Source organism: Mauremys mutica, chromosome 23 (genome assembly GCF_020497125.1).
Source record: "Mauremys mutica isolate MM-2020 ecotype Southern chromosome 23, ASM2049712v1, whole genome shotgun sequence".
Lineage (NCBI taxonomy): Eukaryota > Metazoa > Chordata > Testudines > Geoemydidae > Mauremys > Mauremys mutica.
In genome coordinates, this window is record NC_059094.1 from 8,941,192 (window position 1) to 8,953,577 (window position 12,386).

General features: G+C 56.5%; 1 protein-coding gene across 2 annotated transcripts in view; it reads right to left on the bottom strand.

The window, feature by feature from the left end:
- The window catches only part of PTPRU (protein tyrosine phosphatase receptor type U), a 277,217-nt gene that overhangs the window by 31,040 nt on the left and 233,791 nt on the right, over window positions 1-12,386 (bottom strand). For both annotated transcript variants that reach the window (XM_044998066.1, XM_044998067.1), the window contains exons 19-25: window positions 10,190-10,226; window positions 8,971-9,068; window positions 8,758-8,874; window positions 6,239-6,393; window positions 4,005-4,140; window positions 3,167-3,316; window positions 2,539-2,712 (exon numbers count right to left, since the gene is read on the bottom strand). In XM_044998066.1, the coding sequence (XP_044854001.1) occupies window positions 2,539-2,712; window positions 3,167-3,316; window positions 4,005-4,140; window positions 6,239-6,393; window positions 8,758-8,874; window positions 8,971-9,068; window positions 10,190-10,226 (867 nt within the window). The remainder of the gene's footprint in view (window positions 1-2,538; window positions 2,713-3,166; window positions 3,317-4,004; window positions 4,141-6,238; window positions 6,394-8,757; window positions 8,875-8,970; window positions 9,069-10,189; window positions 10,227-12,386) is intronic.

Consider the following 12,386-nt stretch of genomic DNA (forward strand, 5'->3'; position numbering starts at 1 on the left):
ATGAATTGATCTTAGTCCACAGCCCAATGTCCAGGCGTCAGGCTCACAAAATCCAGCATCCCATTCCAACTGCTCCCCTCAGCAGCAAGGCCGAGGAGGAAGGCTGGCCCAGAGGTTAGGGTACTAGCAGGAGACTCGGGGGCAAGTTCTTGCTCCGCCACTGACTTCCTGCATGACCATGGGCAAATCACTTAAGAGCTCTGTGCCTCCGTTTCCCATCTGTCCCACGGGGATGACAGCACTGCCCTGCCTCCCAGGGGTGATTTGTTCAGCTACTACAGCAAGGGAGGCCATAGGCGAACCAGAGACAAGGAGAGCAAATGCTGACTTGAGCCCTAAGTCTGCCAGACTCACTTCAGCACCGGAAATGCCACAGCGTTCAGTGCTTAAAGTGTCCCGGGGATCAGCGTGACGTCCAAACTTACTAGGACAGACAGACTGAGCTGACCGACGTTCACCAGCCCTTAAGGAACATGAGATTTCTTTTAAAAAAAAATTGACGACGATAAGGGGTTTAATCCTTCAGCACGAATAATAACGGACAGACTGGGTCAGACCAAAGGTCCATCTAGCCCAGTGTCCTGTCTTCCGACAGTGGCCAATGCCAGGTGCCCCAGAGAGAATGAACAGAACAGGGAATCATCAAGTTATCCCTCCCATCGCCCATTCCCAGCTTCTGGCAAACAGAGGCTAGGGACACCCACCCCTGCCCATCCTGGCTAACAGCCATTGATGGACCGAAATGTGATCCGAAGAGCTTTGCACTCAGCAAAGTGTAAAGGAAATTCTGTTCTCTGACCCAGGCTGTTCCTGAAGCAGAGATCCAGTGAGAGAGGCCTGGTGAAGCAAGAAAACCCAAACAACACAAACCAAAGCTCGCTGTGTGCGTTAGCCAAAGGTGCAAGCTTCCCCAGAACAGACGGCTGATGCTACAGAGCCATTCATGGCGACCGCCTCTGGTTTATGAAGTGATTCTGCTGTAAGTGAAAGCAGATAACAGGGAGACAGGCTCTGTCTGAAGACATAACGTGATAAATTGCCCGCGGGATGAAAAATGCAGAGCTCAGCTGGAATGCGCCGGAGCCCCGATGTAATCAGGAGCGATACAGGAGTCCAGGGGTGGGGAGGTGGGATGCTGGTCTTAGGGAACGCAGCACGCGATGGGAGTTGATTCATTGCTGTGTGGACGTGAAAGTGCCCTGCTTGGTTTGAAGAAAGAAAAGCGGTTTCAGTGATAAACGACCCATCCCTTCATGCTATAGGCAGCGTGCTCAGAGCTTCCAGGCTTCCGCGTCCTTTCTGCTTCATTTGCAATAGCATTCCTCTCAACATCATCCTGCCTCGGCAGAGTGCGGGGACCCACGGAGCCACGGCAGCATCTGTAACCACTGCCGATGTTTGGGACTCAAGCCTATACATGGGAGACAGCATAGCCCAGGGGGCAGAGGTCTAGCCAAGGAATTGGGAGGACTTGGCTCTGACAACCACCCGCTGTGAGTCATGTCACGCCTATGTGCCTCAGTTTCCCCATCCGATAAAGGATGGTAACGACAATGACCTTTCTTTGTAAAGCGCTTTCGAGAGCTACGGAGGAGAAGTGCTATACCAGAGTTAGGTGCCGTTATACAAAGAAACAACCCAGCCTGCATGTCGTCGAGTCTTTCCTTCCTTCCCCCTCTCTTTCCCCGCTGTTTACAGGAGACCCACCGCTGCAGAGCCTCAGCACTGACCTATAAGGTCTCCTCCTTAACCCTAACTACACACATCCAGCCTGCACCCACAGCTCGAACTTTGGGGGGCTGTACGAAATGGGGCCAGGAGTTTAGCCAATTCCAGATTTTGTGTGGAAAAGGAAACATGCACCTGGGTGAGATTTCGCAATGCAAAGGCCAGCAGCCTTGAGCCCAAGTCCCTTCTCCGATGCGCTCCTAACGATGCACAAGCTCCGTCCCCCTCTCCCCATCGTCCCCAGCAGGCAGGCAGCAAACCTGGCTCTTGGTTCCACTAGATAATGGTGTCACTGTACGCAGGGCCTCAGAATCCACTGACCTGTAGCCCAGGGAGCCATTGACCCTGCACAAAGGGAGCTTGAAATGTTACTATTCTGATCTGGTGATGCTACGGCCAGCTCCTCAGAAGTGTGCAGGTGCCTAATTCCCATTGATTTCAAAGGGAGTCTGGTTCCTATCTACCTTTGAGGATCTGGCCCTCCTGCCCACTTTGCACCCCTGTCAGTGTGGGCACTGGGTGCATTGCTGTGAGGAATCAGACCCCGAAGGTTCAGTAGCAGAGAAAGTGAGAACTAGAATCATAGAATCTCAGGGTTGGAAGGGATCTCAGGAGGGATCTAGTCCAACCCCCTGCTCAAAGCAGGACCAATCCCCAGACAGATTTTTGCCCCAGATCCCTAAGTGGCCCCCTCACAACCTTGGGTTTTGCTGGCCAATGATCCAACCACTGAGCTGTCCCTCCCCCCATCAGGCTCAGGCTCGGTCTCTGGCCTTCCCAGCCCCCATGATGAGAGGGCGCCGCACTCACGTCGGTTAAGGCCGCGTTGATGTAGTTGTTACTGTCCCCGTCCATGGAGATGAGGAAGGGAAGGCATCGGTCCGGAGGCAGGACGTCCATGCTGCGGTTCTTCTCCCGGTTCCGCGGCAGGAGAGCGATGCTGCACTCCTCCACGTCCAGGTGGGGCGTGACTGAGTTCAGGGTCTGCGAGGCACACGGCGCCGGGGTTACTAAACCCGCCCCGCCCCCGCGAGCGCCCCTTTCCCTGGGCTAGACCTGGCCTGCGACTTGCACTAACAAGGCAGGTCTGCTCAGCAGCAGAGCTCCCGGGGGCGCGGGCCCTCCGCAGAGCTCCCTTCCCCGTGCAAGGCCGGCGTTGGCTGGAGCCTCGAGGGAGGAGAAGTGAGGGAAGGCTGCTCTCTGGTTGCCTGCTGACACCCCACCTGGACGGGGGCTTCTGGCCTCCCACTGGCAGATGCTGTCGGTAGTAACAGCTGAGAGTCTGAGATGGGGACCGGGCACAGGGTAACAGGACACCTGGTGGCTTTGAACTGTAGTTCTTAGGAACGTCTTGCCCCCAGGGAGGCCTGGCAGCATCTCTGTAGCCTCCCAAGGGTGAAAGGAGCCCCCAGCCCCGGCCAGCCTCCCGGGGGCTCACCTGGAATTCCTCCCGCAGCTGTGAGGAGTTGCTCTGCGGTTCTATCCTGACCATCTCCTTGTACGTCGGCTTGAATTCGCTGACCGGGATGGCGGTCTCCCCACACAGGCAGGCTTCCAGGATGGCGTCATGGATGAAGATGTATTGCTCCTTCGGGGGGAGGGACGACACCAGCATTAGCAATGGGCTCCGGAGGGAGCGGGGAAGGGGGCCCATCGAGGAGGCCCCAGACACACCAGGACTCGCTGCTCTGTCAGGGGCACGTGTACAGGACCAAGGCTGACTCTGCTGCCCTGAGCTGCCGCTAGGCCTAGGTGAAGTGGGCCAGCGTTACCCACCTGGGGAGCCCTCTGGGAAGGATTGAGCCAAATGCCCACGGCTCTCCAGACCCCGCAGGCTTTGCCATTCCTGGAAGGATGCTGCCGGACTTGGCGGCAGGAGAGGGGTTTTTTGCTTTCCATGGGAGCATCAGAGGATGTTATGGAGACAGAGCAGCGATACATGATGCAGGAAGGGCTAATTAATTAAGATTAATCATCACTAACTATTGCAATTGACTGCTCACTTAGGGCCAGGACTTAGGGGATCCCTGTGTAGGGAACACAGGCTGGCAGCTAAGGAGTCAGAGGTAACCACAGGGCCGGCCTGTGTCCAGCAGCCTCGGTAACAAGACTCCTTTAGATGCCTCCCAGCCCAGTCCTGTCTCTCCTCCTGGCACCAGCCCAGGATATGGAGAAGGGAGGGGAACAGACTCTGCGCCTGATACCGGATCTGGGAAGCCTGTTAAAAGGCAGACATGGGCGGGGGGTGTCTTCCCCCCTTTGTCGTCCCTACGCACCTCGGTCTGGATCATGTTGATTCTCCGCGAACAAAGCGTCTTCACACAGTTGTAAATGTCCACAACGCCCTCGCACTCAGCCATGTCCAGCATCACATCCAGGACGATGTAACAGCCCGTCCTCCCGGTGCCAGCGCTGGGGCAATGGGGAGCGGGAGGGGAACAAATACAGGATGCTTAAGTTATGCCTACGCTGCAATCCCAGGGTGCCGACCCAAACTAGCGTTAATCTGGCTAGGTCGGGTATCGGCGCAGCCAAGCTGCAGCAGCGCATGTATCAGCCTGGACCAGCCGCCCGCGTAATCGCCCAGGGTGGGTCTGTGCAGCCTGCACTGAAGCCTGTGCTGCCGCAGCTTCACTACGAGGGTACCCGAGCCAGCGGCATTAAGACCAGCTTAGGTATGGCCACCCGAGCTGTACCCTGGGTCTGCAGTGTAGACACACCCGTAGAAACCTCCCAGCACTGCCTTCACCCCATCAGACAATCCACTTGTCTGAGCCGTACCAACCCCCAACACGCCAGGAATGGATTTACTCCCCGCCGCCCGCTTTTCCCAGAGGCTTTGACAGCGAAATACTAATTTCTGGGGCTGATGAATCACTCCCCATGATTATCAGTGATTACAGACTACGGGGACTAATCACACTCCTTGTCTCCAGTGAATGAATACTGATGAGGCAATTGACAAGGCGAAATCAAATAAAAAATCCCTCTCATTCATCAGCTCCTCCTCCTTTGCCCAGCGGAGGAAGAGCCGTGAACCCGTCGCAGAGGAAGTCTGGGGCACTGATGGCTGTTCAGAGAGGACAGGCACTTTCTGTTCTGCTTCAGGTTCAAACCAGAGGCCTGGCCACTCATTCCTGGCCCTGCAAGCTAGGACAGCTGGGGTGGTGATCTTCTCCGGTCTGCATTGCCTTGAGCCTGGCCAGTCCTTGCATGGGAGAACTCCAAGAAATGGTGTAACAGGGGTCAGGAGTGAACTCAAATCCCTACCAACATAGGCTAAGTGGGACCTAATGGGAAGGCCAATTCTCTGAGCAGAGCTACAGCTGAGGAGTTTATTTGAAGGCAAAGCACCCAGCAGCTGGGAACATATAAATGGAGAGGAAGGAAGCACTGGGGGGAGAGCTGAGAGCCTGAAGGAAGGCCAAGGTAGACAGGACTAGCTGCTGCTAGTTCACAGGGAACCAGCCAGTGACAGTGACTCAATATTCTCTTCCACATCCCATCCTGAACTGCTGAGTTGTGTTTCCATGTGCTGCTAAATAGCTGCCTTGCTCCACCCTAGAAGTGGCTGCATTTCTGTGAAAAGCCGGGGATTCCTGGAAGAGATCACCAGCTGCTGGCTGTGGGGGGAACCCCCAAAAGAGGAGTTAAATCGAGTATTTACAAGTGGTCAGCTGTCCACATTCCCATGAAAAACCCATCACAGCTGGGACGCACCGGCCTCCGTGGCAAAGCTTGTGCTAGGAATTATTTGGAGGGAGTTCTCTGGCCTGTACTACGGAGGGGGTCAGACTAAATAGCCACAATGGTCCCTTCTGGCTTTCGACTCCATGAATCCCAGTAGCGCGGTCCTGAGTTTAACTGGCCAGGGGGACTGAACAACACACTCTTGAGTCACGGTGGACGCTCCGAAGCAGGGTTAGGAGCTGCTGCCTTGAGGGGGCAGCATGGGAGACGTTCGTACTGAGACAGAACAGGTGCTTTCAGGCTCTGGGTAACAACCTGGAGTCATTCCACCAGCCTGTAAAATTCACGTCAGGAGAAGACGCAGGCCCCTGTGCAGCGCTCCAAGCCGCGAGTGCTTGAAATACACACCCTCCCCTGGCTGCCTCCTATTTCAGAGGCGCCTGGGTAAGAACATTTTACGGCTCAGTACGTTCATGCAGGGACATCCAACCCCGAGCCATAAACCAGAGGCTCCTTACCTGCCGCAGCCGCCCTTCTGAGGCAGCCAAGTCACGCTTCTCATAGCTCCCTTTTAAATATTTTACTATCAATCCCAGTGTCCTACACTCCACGCCAAAGCGCCCCGGGACAAGACTGTACTGGGGCAGGCCCCGTTCCCCTTGCTCAAGCTCTCCCACTTCTTGGGAGTCTCCGGTGCTCACGCCCAGCCTCTCCAGACGCAGGAGTCGCATGCTGCCTATGAGCGCTGCGTCCCCTTCCGCTGCCCGGCAGTGAAATCTCGGGGGGTCTCCAAGCGGCTGCGGCTGCGGCTGGTTCTTACCTGCAGTGGATGACTATAGGCCCCGCGTCGGGGGGCGTGGAAGCCTTCACTCTCCGGATGAAGGCCAAGAGCCCGGTGGCGTGGTAAGGCACCCCGTGTTCGGGCCACGACGTGAAGTGGAACTGCTTCACCTCGTGCCGCGCCGAGTAGCCCCTCTGCAAAGGAAGCACAAGGCAGGGTGAGGCCGGAGGAATCCCGGAGGCAGGAGCCAAGGACCGGGAGAAGGAAGGGGAATGGAGACCCAGATTCACTGCAGCCGTCTCTGGATTCCAGGCGGCAGCGGATGGATCACCGTCCGTGATGCACCACCAGACCCAGATCGCGGGGGCTGGCTCTGCTGGCTCACGCGCTAGTGATCTGGGGCACCGGGCAGGCTGCCCCTCTGAGCACCTTGGTTCAGTGTGTGTGTGGGGCGGGTGGATGCACCCAGGCGTAGGTTCTTATTGTCCTGGACGGGCTGTGAGGCAAGGTGGCCAGCCCCAGTTGCCGTCCCTGAGGCAGTGATTCAGCACTGCCACCCTCTCCTCCACGCTGGGACACCCTCCTTCCCCCGAGCAGGTCCCTGTGCCACTACCCCCTGCCACCCGAGCCCCAGGCCTCCTTTGCAGCCCTCAAGCGCGAGCTGCCCTGCCTGGAGCTGCAGGAGGGCTTTGCTCTTCAAACACCCTCCCCCCGCCCCGTCTTTGACACGGAGCATCCCCAGCACTCCCCGGGCTGCCAGAGTCCTGGGGTCACTGTGTCACGGGCAGGACAGGCTTCTGGCCGGCTGGCAGCACGGCCCCCTCACTGCACCCCGGCGACGACAGGATGGGAGTGTGCGAGCCACCGGCTGGGCGTGCTGCACTCCAAAGAGACAGTCCTGCAGCAGGATCACACCAGGAGACCCTACCCTGACATTGCTCCCATCACGTCACCAGCGAGGCTGGGAGGGAACAAGGGACAGCAGCGTTTTAGCAGCCAGTTAACTCCTGTGGTCGTGTACGAGAATATGCCTGTTCCCCGCTGGCCGTGTCATCGCATTCCCTGGGGTCACTCAGGAACAGACAGGGGTGGGTGTGATTCTCTATGACCCTGCACCTTGGGCAGTCGGGGCTAGGTACGGGTTAGCGGGTTACAGTTAGCTTAGGGGGTTAGGGGTGGCTTAGGGGTCTAGGGTGATAATTTACACACAGTGCCCTGGTGTAAATAGAGGGAAGAATCTTGCCTCATACCTCCAGCGCCCCTTAACAGGATACAGCGTTCATATTTCTGCGTGGACCCCGTGGATTAACCCCTGCAGGGATGAGCTAAGTAGCTATTCCTAAGCCTTGTGAGCTGGCAGTGCCATGGCCAGACGTTCCTGGTACCCCACAGCCACATGGTCTTGGCTCTTTTTCCATCAGCAACGATGGGGTTAAAAACAGACAACCCGTGACAAGCAGCCCTTCTGCACAGGCCTCCGAGGCACCAAGGAATGGCTGGTAATGAACGCACTAGTTTCCAGGAAGCTGTTTGGTCCCTAGCTCATAACAAGACAGTAATTTCATGTTCCTGTAGATTAGGGGGTACATTACACTTGTTATGTCCCAAGGTACTGTACTGTACAGTAATTGCCATGCAACCTGCACTCCACACTAGAGGATGGAAACAATCGTTCATTCCCTCTGCAATTACATGGTGCTTACCCTGAAATTAGATCATCAAGAGTGACCATGTAAATAAAGAGCCGTTCTACCCAGCCTGCCTGTAGCCCGCCTCCTACCAGCCTGACGGCCAGGAGCGTAAGCAGACACACAGCGCATGGCTGGGAGTGGGGCACAGAGAGTCTCACTAGGAGTCCTGGGGTGCAACCGAGCCCTGGGAAACTCACGCTGAACAGCAAGCAAATAGCAAACTTCCTAAGGTGAGAGGGAGCGGACGGAGAAATAGGCTCCCTGGGAGAAGGGGGGGAAGCCCCGCTATCTGGGGCGTTTAAATGGGCCAGGATGCAGCCCAGGAGAATGTACTGTCAAGAGCGATGCTGCCCTGGCCAGAGAGGCAGTGGAGGACCTTAGGTCTTGTATCGGGTACTCCAGGCAGTTCATCCCGACAGAGCTGACCCCAAGCCCGTTGAAGTCAATGGGAGTCTGTCCGTTGACTGACGGAGGCTTTGGCTCAGGCTCTTGGTGAACATCTAACCCGCTTCAGCATATCAAGCCCAACCCAAGCATCCTGGGCCAAATTCTGCTCCCATCTACCCCAGTGTAATCCAGAGTGACTCCAGTGAAGTCAGGGCAGTTATGCCAGGTTTACACTGCTGTATAGGAGAGCACAGTTTGCTGGGCTCTAGATGCACATGCATGGTGGTAGCTCTCTGTAAATCCCTGGATTAGCCTGGCCCCCAGCATCTGCAAAGTCCTTGCAGACTGTGCTTGCTGGCTGCATGCCCTTCCCTGGGAAGCACAGGGGATTGGCTGATATAAGCCACGGTGCAACCTGACCTGGGATAGAACAGGCCTCCCGCATCCACGGGGATGAGCCAGCACAGAGCCGGCGCTTACCCTCTCCAGGGCGAACGTCCGGACGGCGTATTCCGCCAGCAGCTCTGATTTGACCAGGGTGATTTTGATGTCTCCGTACATCTCGGAGTCGTCCGGCCAGTACTTGGAACACTTCACCTGCCACAGGCAAACAAACCACGCTGTAGCGCCGCGGGAGGACGGGCCCTAGCGGAGCCAAAGCCGTCGGGGAGAGGAAGGGGACCGGTCCCTTACCCTTCCCACCTCCACCAGCTTGGTGATCATCACGATGCTGGAACAGTGCTCCTGCCACACCATGCGCCAGAAGTCGTACACCATTTCCTGCTTGGGGCCTGGAGGATAAAGAGGAAAAGAACTGAGAGCCCGTAGAGGAAACCACTATCCTTGAGGATCCCACTATGCCTCCCCGAGATCAGGGCCCAGCGGGCCAGGATCTGTGTAGACATACACCCACACTCTGAAGAGCCTCCAGTCTCAAGATCATGCTATTTCCCTCCCCCCCCCCGTTCACTTCTTTTGGTAAATAAACCCCCTTGGGAGCGTGAAGCTAAAATGTGTCTCCTCACTGAAATGGGATCTTCCCTGCTGACAGCACTTTCTCTTGTTATTGCAGGGTTGCTTACGCTCAATGGGGTTGCGCGCAGCGACATTTTCTCTTGCAAGGCTGCATGCGGGTGTTAGAATTGCACGCACTGCCTTGCTATTGTAGAGCTGCATGTGAGAGGTGGGCTGTGCACACCCGTTTGTTATGGTAGGGTTGCTTGCCCGCAGTGGGGCTGCAGGCGGGGGTTGGCTCTGACAAGACTGCCCATGGGTGCTAGCTTTGCGTCTCATGTTATGGTAGGGTTGCTCCTGAGCATTGAGCTGTGTGAACTCGTTTATAATTGCAGGGCTGGTTGTGACAGCTGGAATCTTTTGAGCTGAGCGCAGTCCTGGTGAGCCACTGAGGTGGTGGGTTGGGATGAAAGGATTAAGGAAGCCTGCCTCTTGTCCCCTGACATAGCCCCTAGCCAATGAGAAGCCAGTTCATTGGTCTCCATTTCAATCGGACCCGGTAGTCATCTCCACTTTGGGACTGAGCCAAAGGCCACTGAGGTCAACCGGAGTCTTTCCATTAACTTCAACGTGCTTCGGATCAGGCCTAAATAACTCTGTAGCGTTGCCGTGACCCATTCGGCCTGCAAAGGCCCCGGGCATCCTGCAGGGAGAACGGGGCTGTTCGCGAGGATCGCAAGTGATTATTATTCAGTAGGGAATTTCCAGCTGGCATTTGGTTTGGTGCTATTGCGCTGGGATCAGAAAGTCCAGTGTCCAGCCCGCTCTGATTGAATCTCCTGTCTAACACATTGCAAACCACATCCCCTGGGGGTAAAGCTGCAGGTCCCCGTCTGCCCACTGGCTCTGGGAGAGGCAGGGAACGAAAGACAAAGCCTGGAGGTCGAAGGCACTTTACCTTGAGTGGCTATGAAGTGGTTGGATCTGTGGTAACCCTGTAATGGAACAAGACTGTGTTAAACCTCTAGGGAAGGAGACCTGGTCGAGACACAGCTGATGAGCCACCGTCAGTGGGGGCTGCCATGGAGACCCTGTTCCTATTGACCACGCTGATGGGCCAGCTCACCAGAGGACTGGACTATGGTGAGAGGGTAAAGCCCATGGCACAGGGTGACTAGTTGGCAGCACTGTGCATTTCCCCGGGCAGAGGGAAGGCTGAAGCTGGTGAGATTTCCCCTGCAGTGATCTCCGCACAAACACCAGGTATCTGTACTGGGCATAAAGGAAGCTCGGAACTCTCCTGGGTCCCGGGCAATGCCAGGCTGAGAGACCCTGACTGCCCGCGGAGGCCAGGAGGCGGCTAGTCAGTAGGACGCCTGGCTTCGATCCAAGACTCCCCAATGCTCCATGCATAAGCGAAGAGGTTCCAGCAGGCCGGACCTGGGGCTTGTTGCGTTCTCTAAAGGACGCTATCAGCTGAAAGCCCCCAGACACGACCTTCCTTAAACACAGGTTCCCAGCGAGGATCGGCAGGCGCACCCCCAGTCCACGCCAATGAGGACGCTAGGCAAACTCCAGAGACCCCCCCGAGGGAGGCGGGGGCTCTCTGACATCATCCCCCAGGTTCCGTCCACACCAGGAGCTGACAGCGCGATGCCCAGCTTGTGTAGACAGACTCGTGGAGCTGTGGTGGCGCAGGCCATGACAGCACAGGGTATCCAGGACCCCACGGATATCTACTCAGGGCGGCTAGCCCATGTCACCGCTGCCTGTGCGACCACGGCTCCACTACTGTTTCTAGTGCACTAGCCAGGTGAGAGTTCAGCTGGGGGATCACACATGGAGCACCAAGTGCGGACGTAGCCGGGCTGGATGGGACCTCAAGAGACCATCTAGACCAGGGGTAGGCAACCTATGGCACGGGTGCTGAAGTCGGCACGCAAGCTGATTTTCAGTGGCACTCACGCTGCCCGGGTCCTGGCCACCGGTCCGGGGAGCTCTGCATTTTAATTTAATTTTAAAGGAAGCTTCTTAAAACATTTTAAAAACCTTATTTACTTTACATACAATAGTTTAGTTCTATATTATAGACTTATGGAAAGAGGCCTTCTAAAAACGTTAAAATGTATGACTGGCACGCGACACCTTAAATCAGAGTGAACGAATGAAGACTCGGCACAGCACTGCTGAAAGGCTGCCGACCCCTGAGCTAGACCATCCCCTTACACTGAAGCAGGATTCAATCTCCCTACGCCACCCCTGAGAGGTGTTTGGCACACGGGCATGACCCTGGGGGATTCCTCTCTCGGTAGCTAGGGGTAGGCAGCAGCGTGAGAGCAGCCCCCCTTCTGCAGGGCGGGGGAGAGAAGGGAGGGGGCTGGGAAGTATAAAGAATGAGGAGGGATGGACGGGGGTGACCGGGGGAGGGAGCGAAGAGGACTCGGAAAAGGGGAGAGACGGGAAATCAGAGGGGGGGGGCAGGAATTTGAAAAAGGGTCGGGCGAGGAAGAGGAGTCCAAGGGGGAGACAAGACCTCAAAGGGAGGGGGGCGTGGAGGAGAGAGATTTCACTGTAGAATCGCCCAGGGTCACCCCCCCAACGTGCTGGAGCCGACTCCGTGACCCCCTCCGCCCCACTCTCTACTCCAATTGGCTGTCGGAAGCCGCTCACCCGGCCCCTTCTACCACAGCACAGAAGCCAGAGAGACAATCAAAGCCCCGGCCTGGCCATTCGGAGGCCACGCGTCTCGGTCAGAGGCTCCTGCTTACACAAGCGGAGCTGACAAACGTATGAAGGCTGCGGGTAACGTCACCGTGAGAGCCCGATTCATAATATCTCAGTCCGGTACAGCCATGTGGGCCCGTGTAATGGCCCCGCTCTCCTCATTCATCTGAGCCCGTTACCGCAAACATTACTAACGCTGAGTAGGGATGAGCAAATCTTAACAAGGCCCATGACAGAACCGGGAAGGCTCTGGAGGCAGACCCATCATGTGCAATTTCAGCAGGGTGGGTTTCCAGGGGTGGGTTTGCTGGTAAGGGAGAAGCTGACTCGACCATGTTTTAATGATGCAATTGCTGGAGATCAATAAGGAAATTAAAACACAAACCCCCCCGATGGCAGCCTGACTGATGGGCAGACGTACAAACAAATCC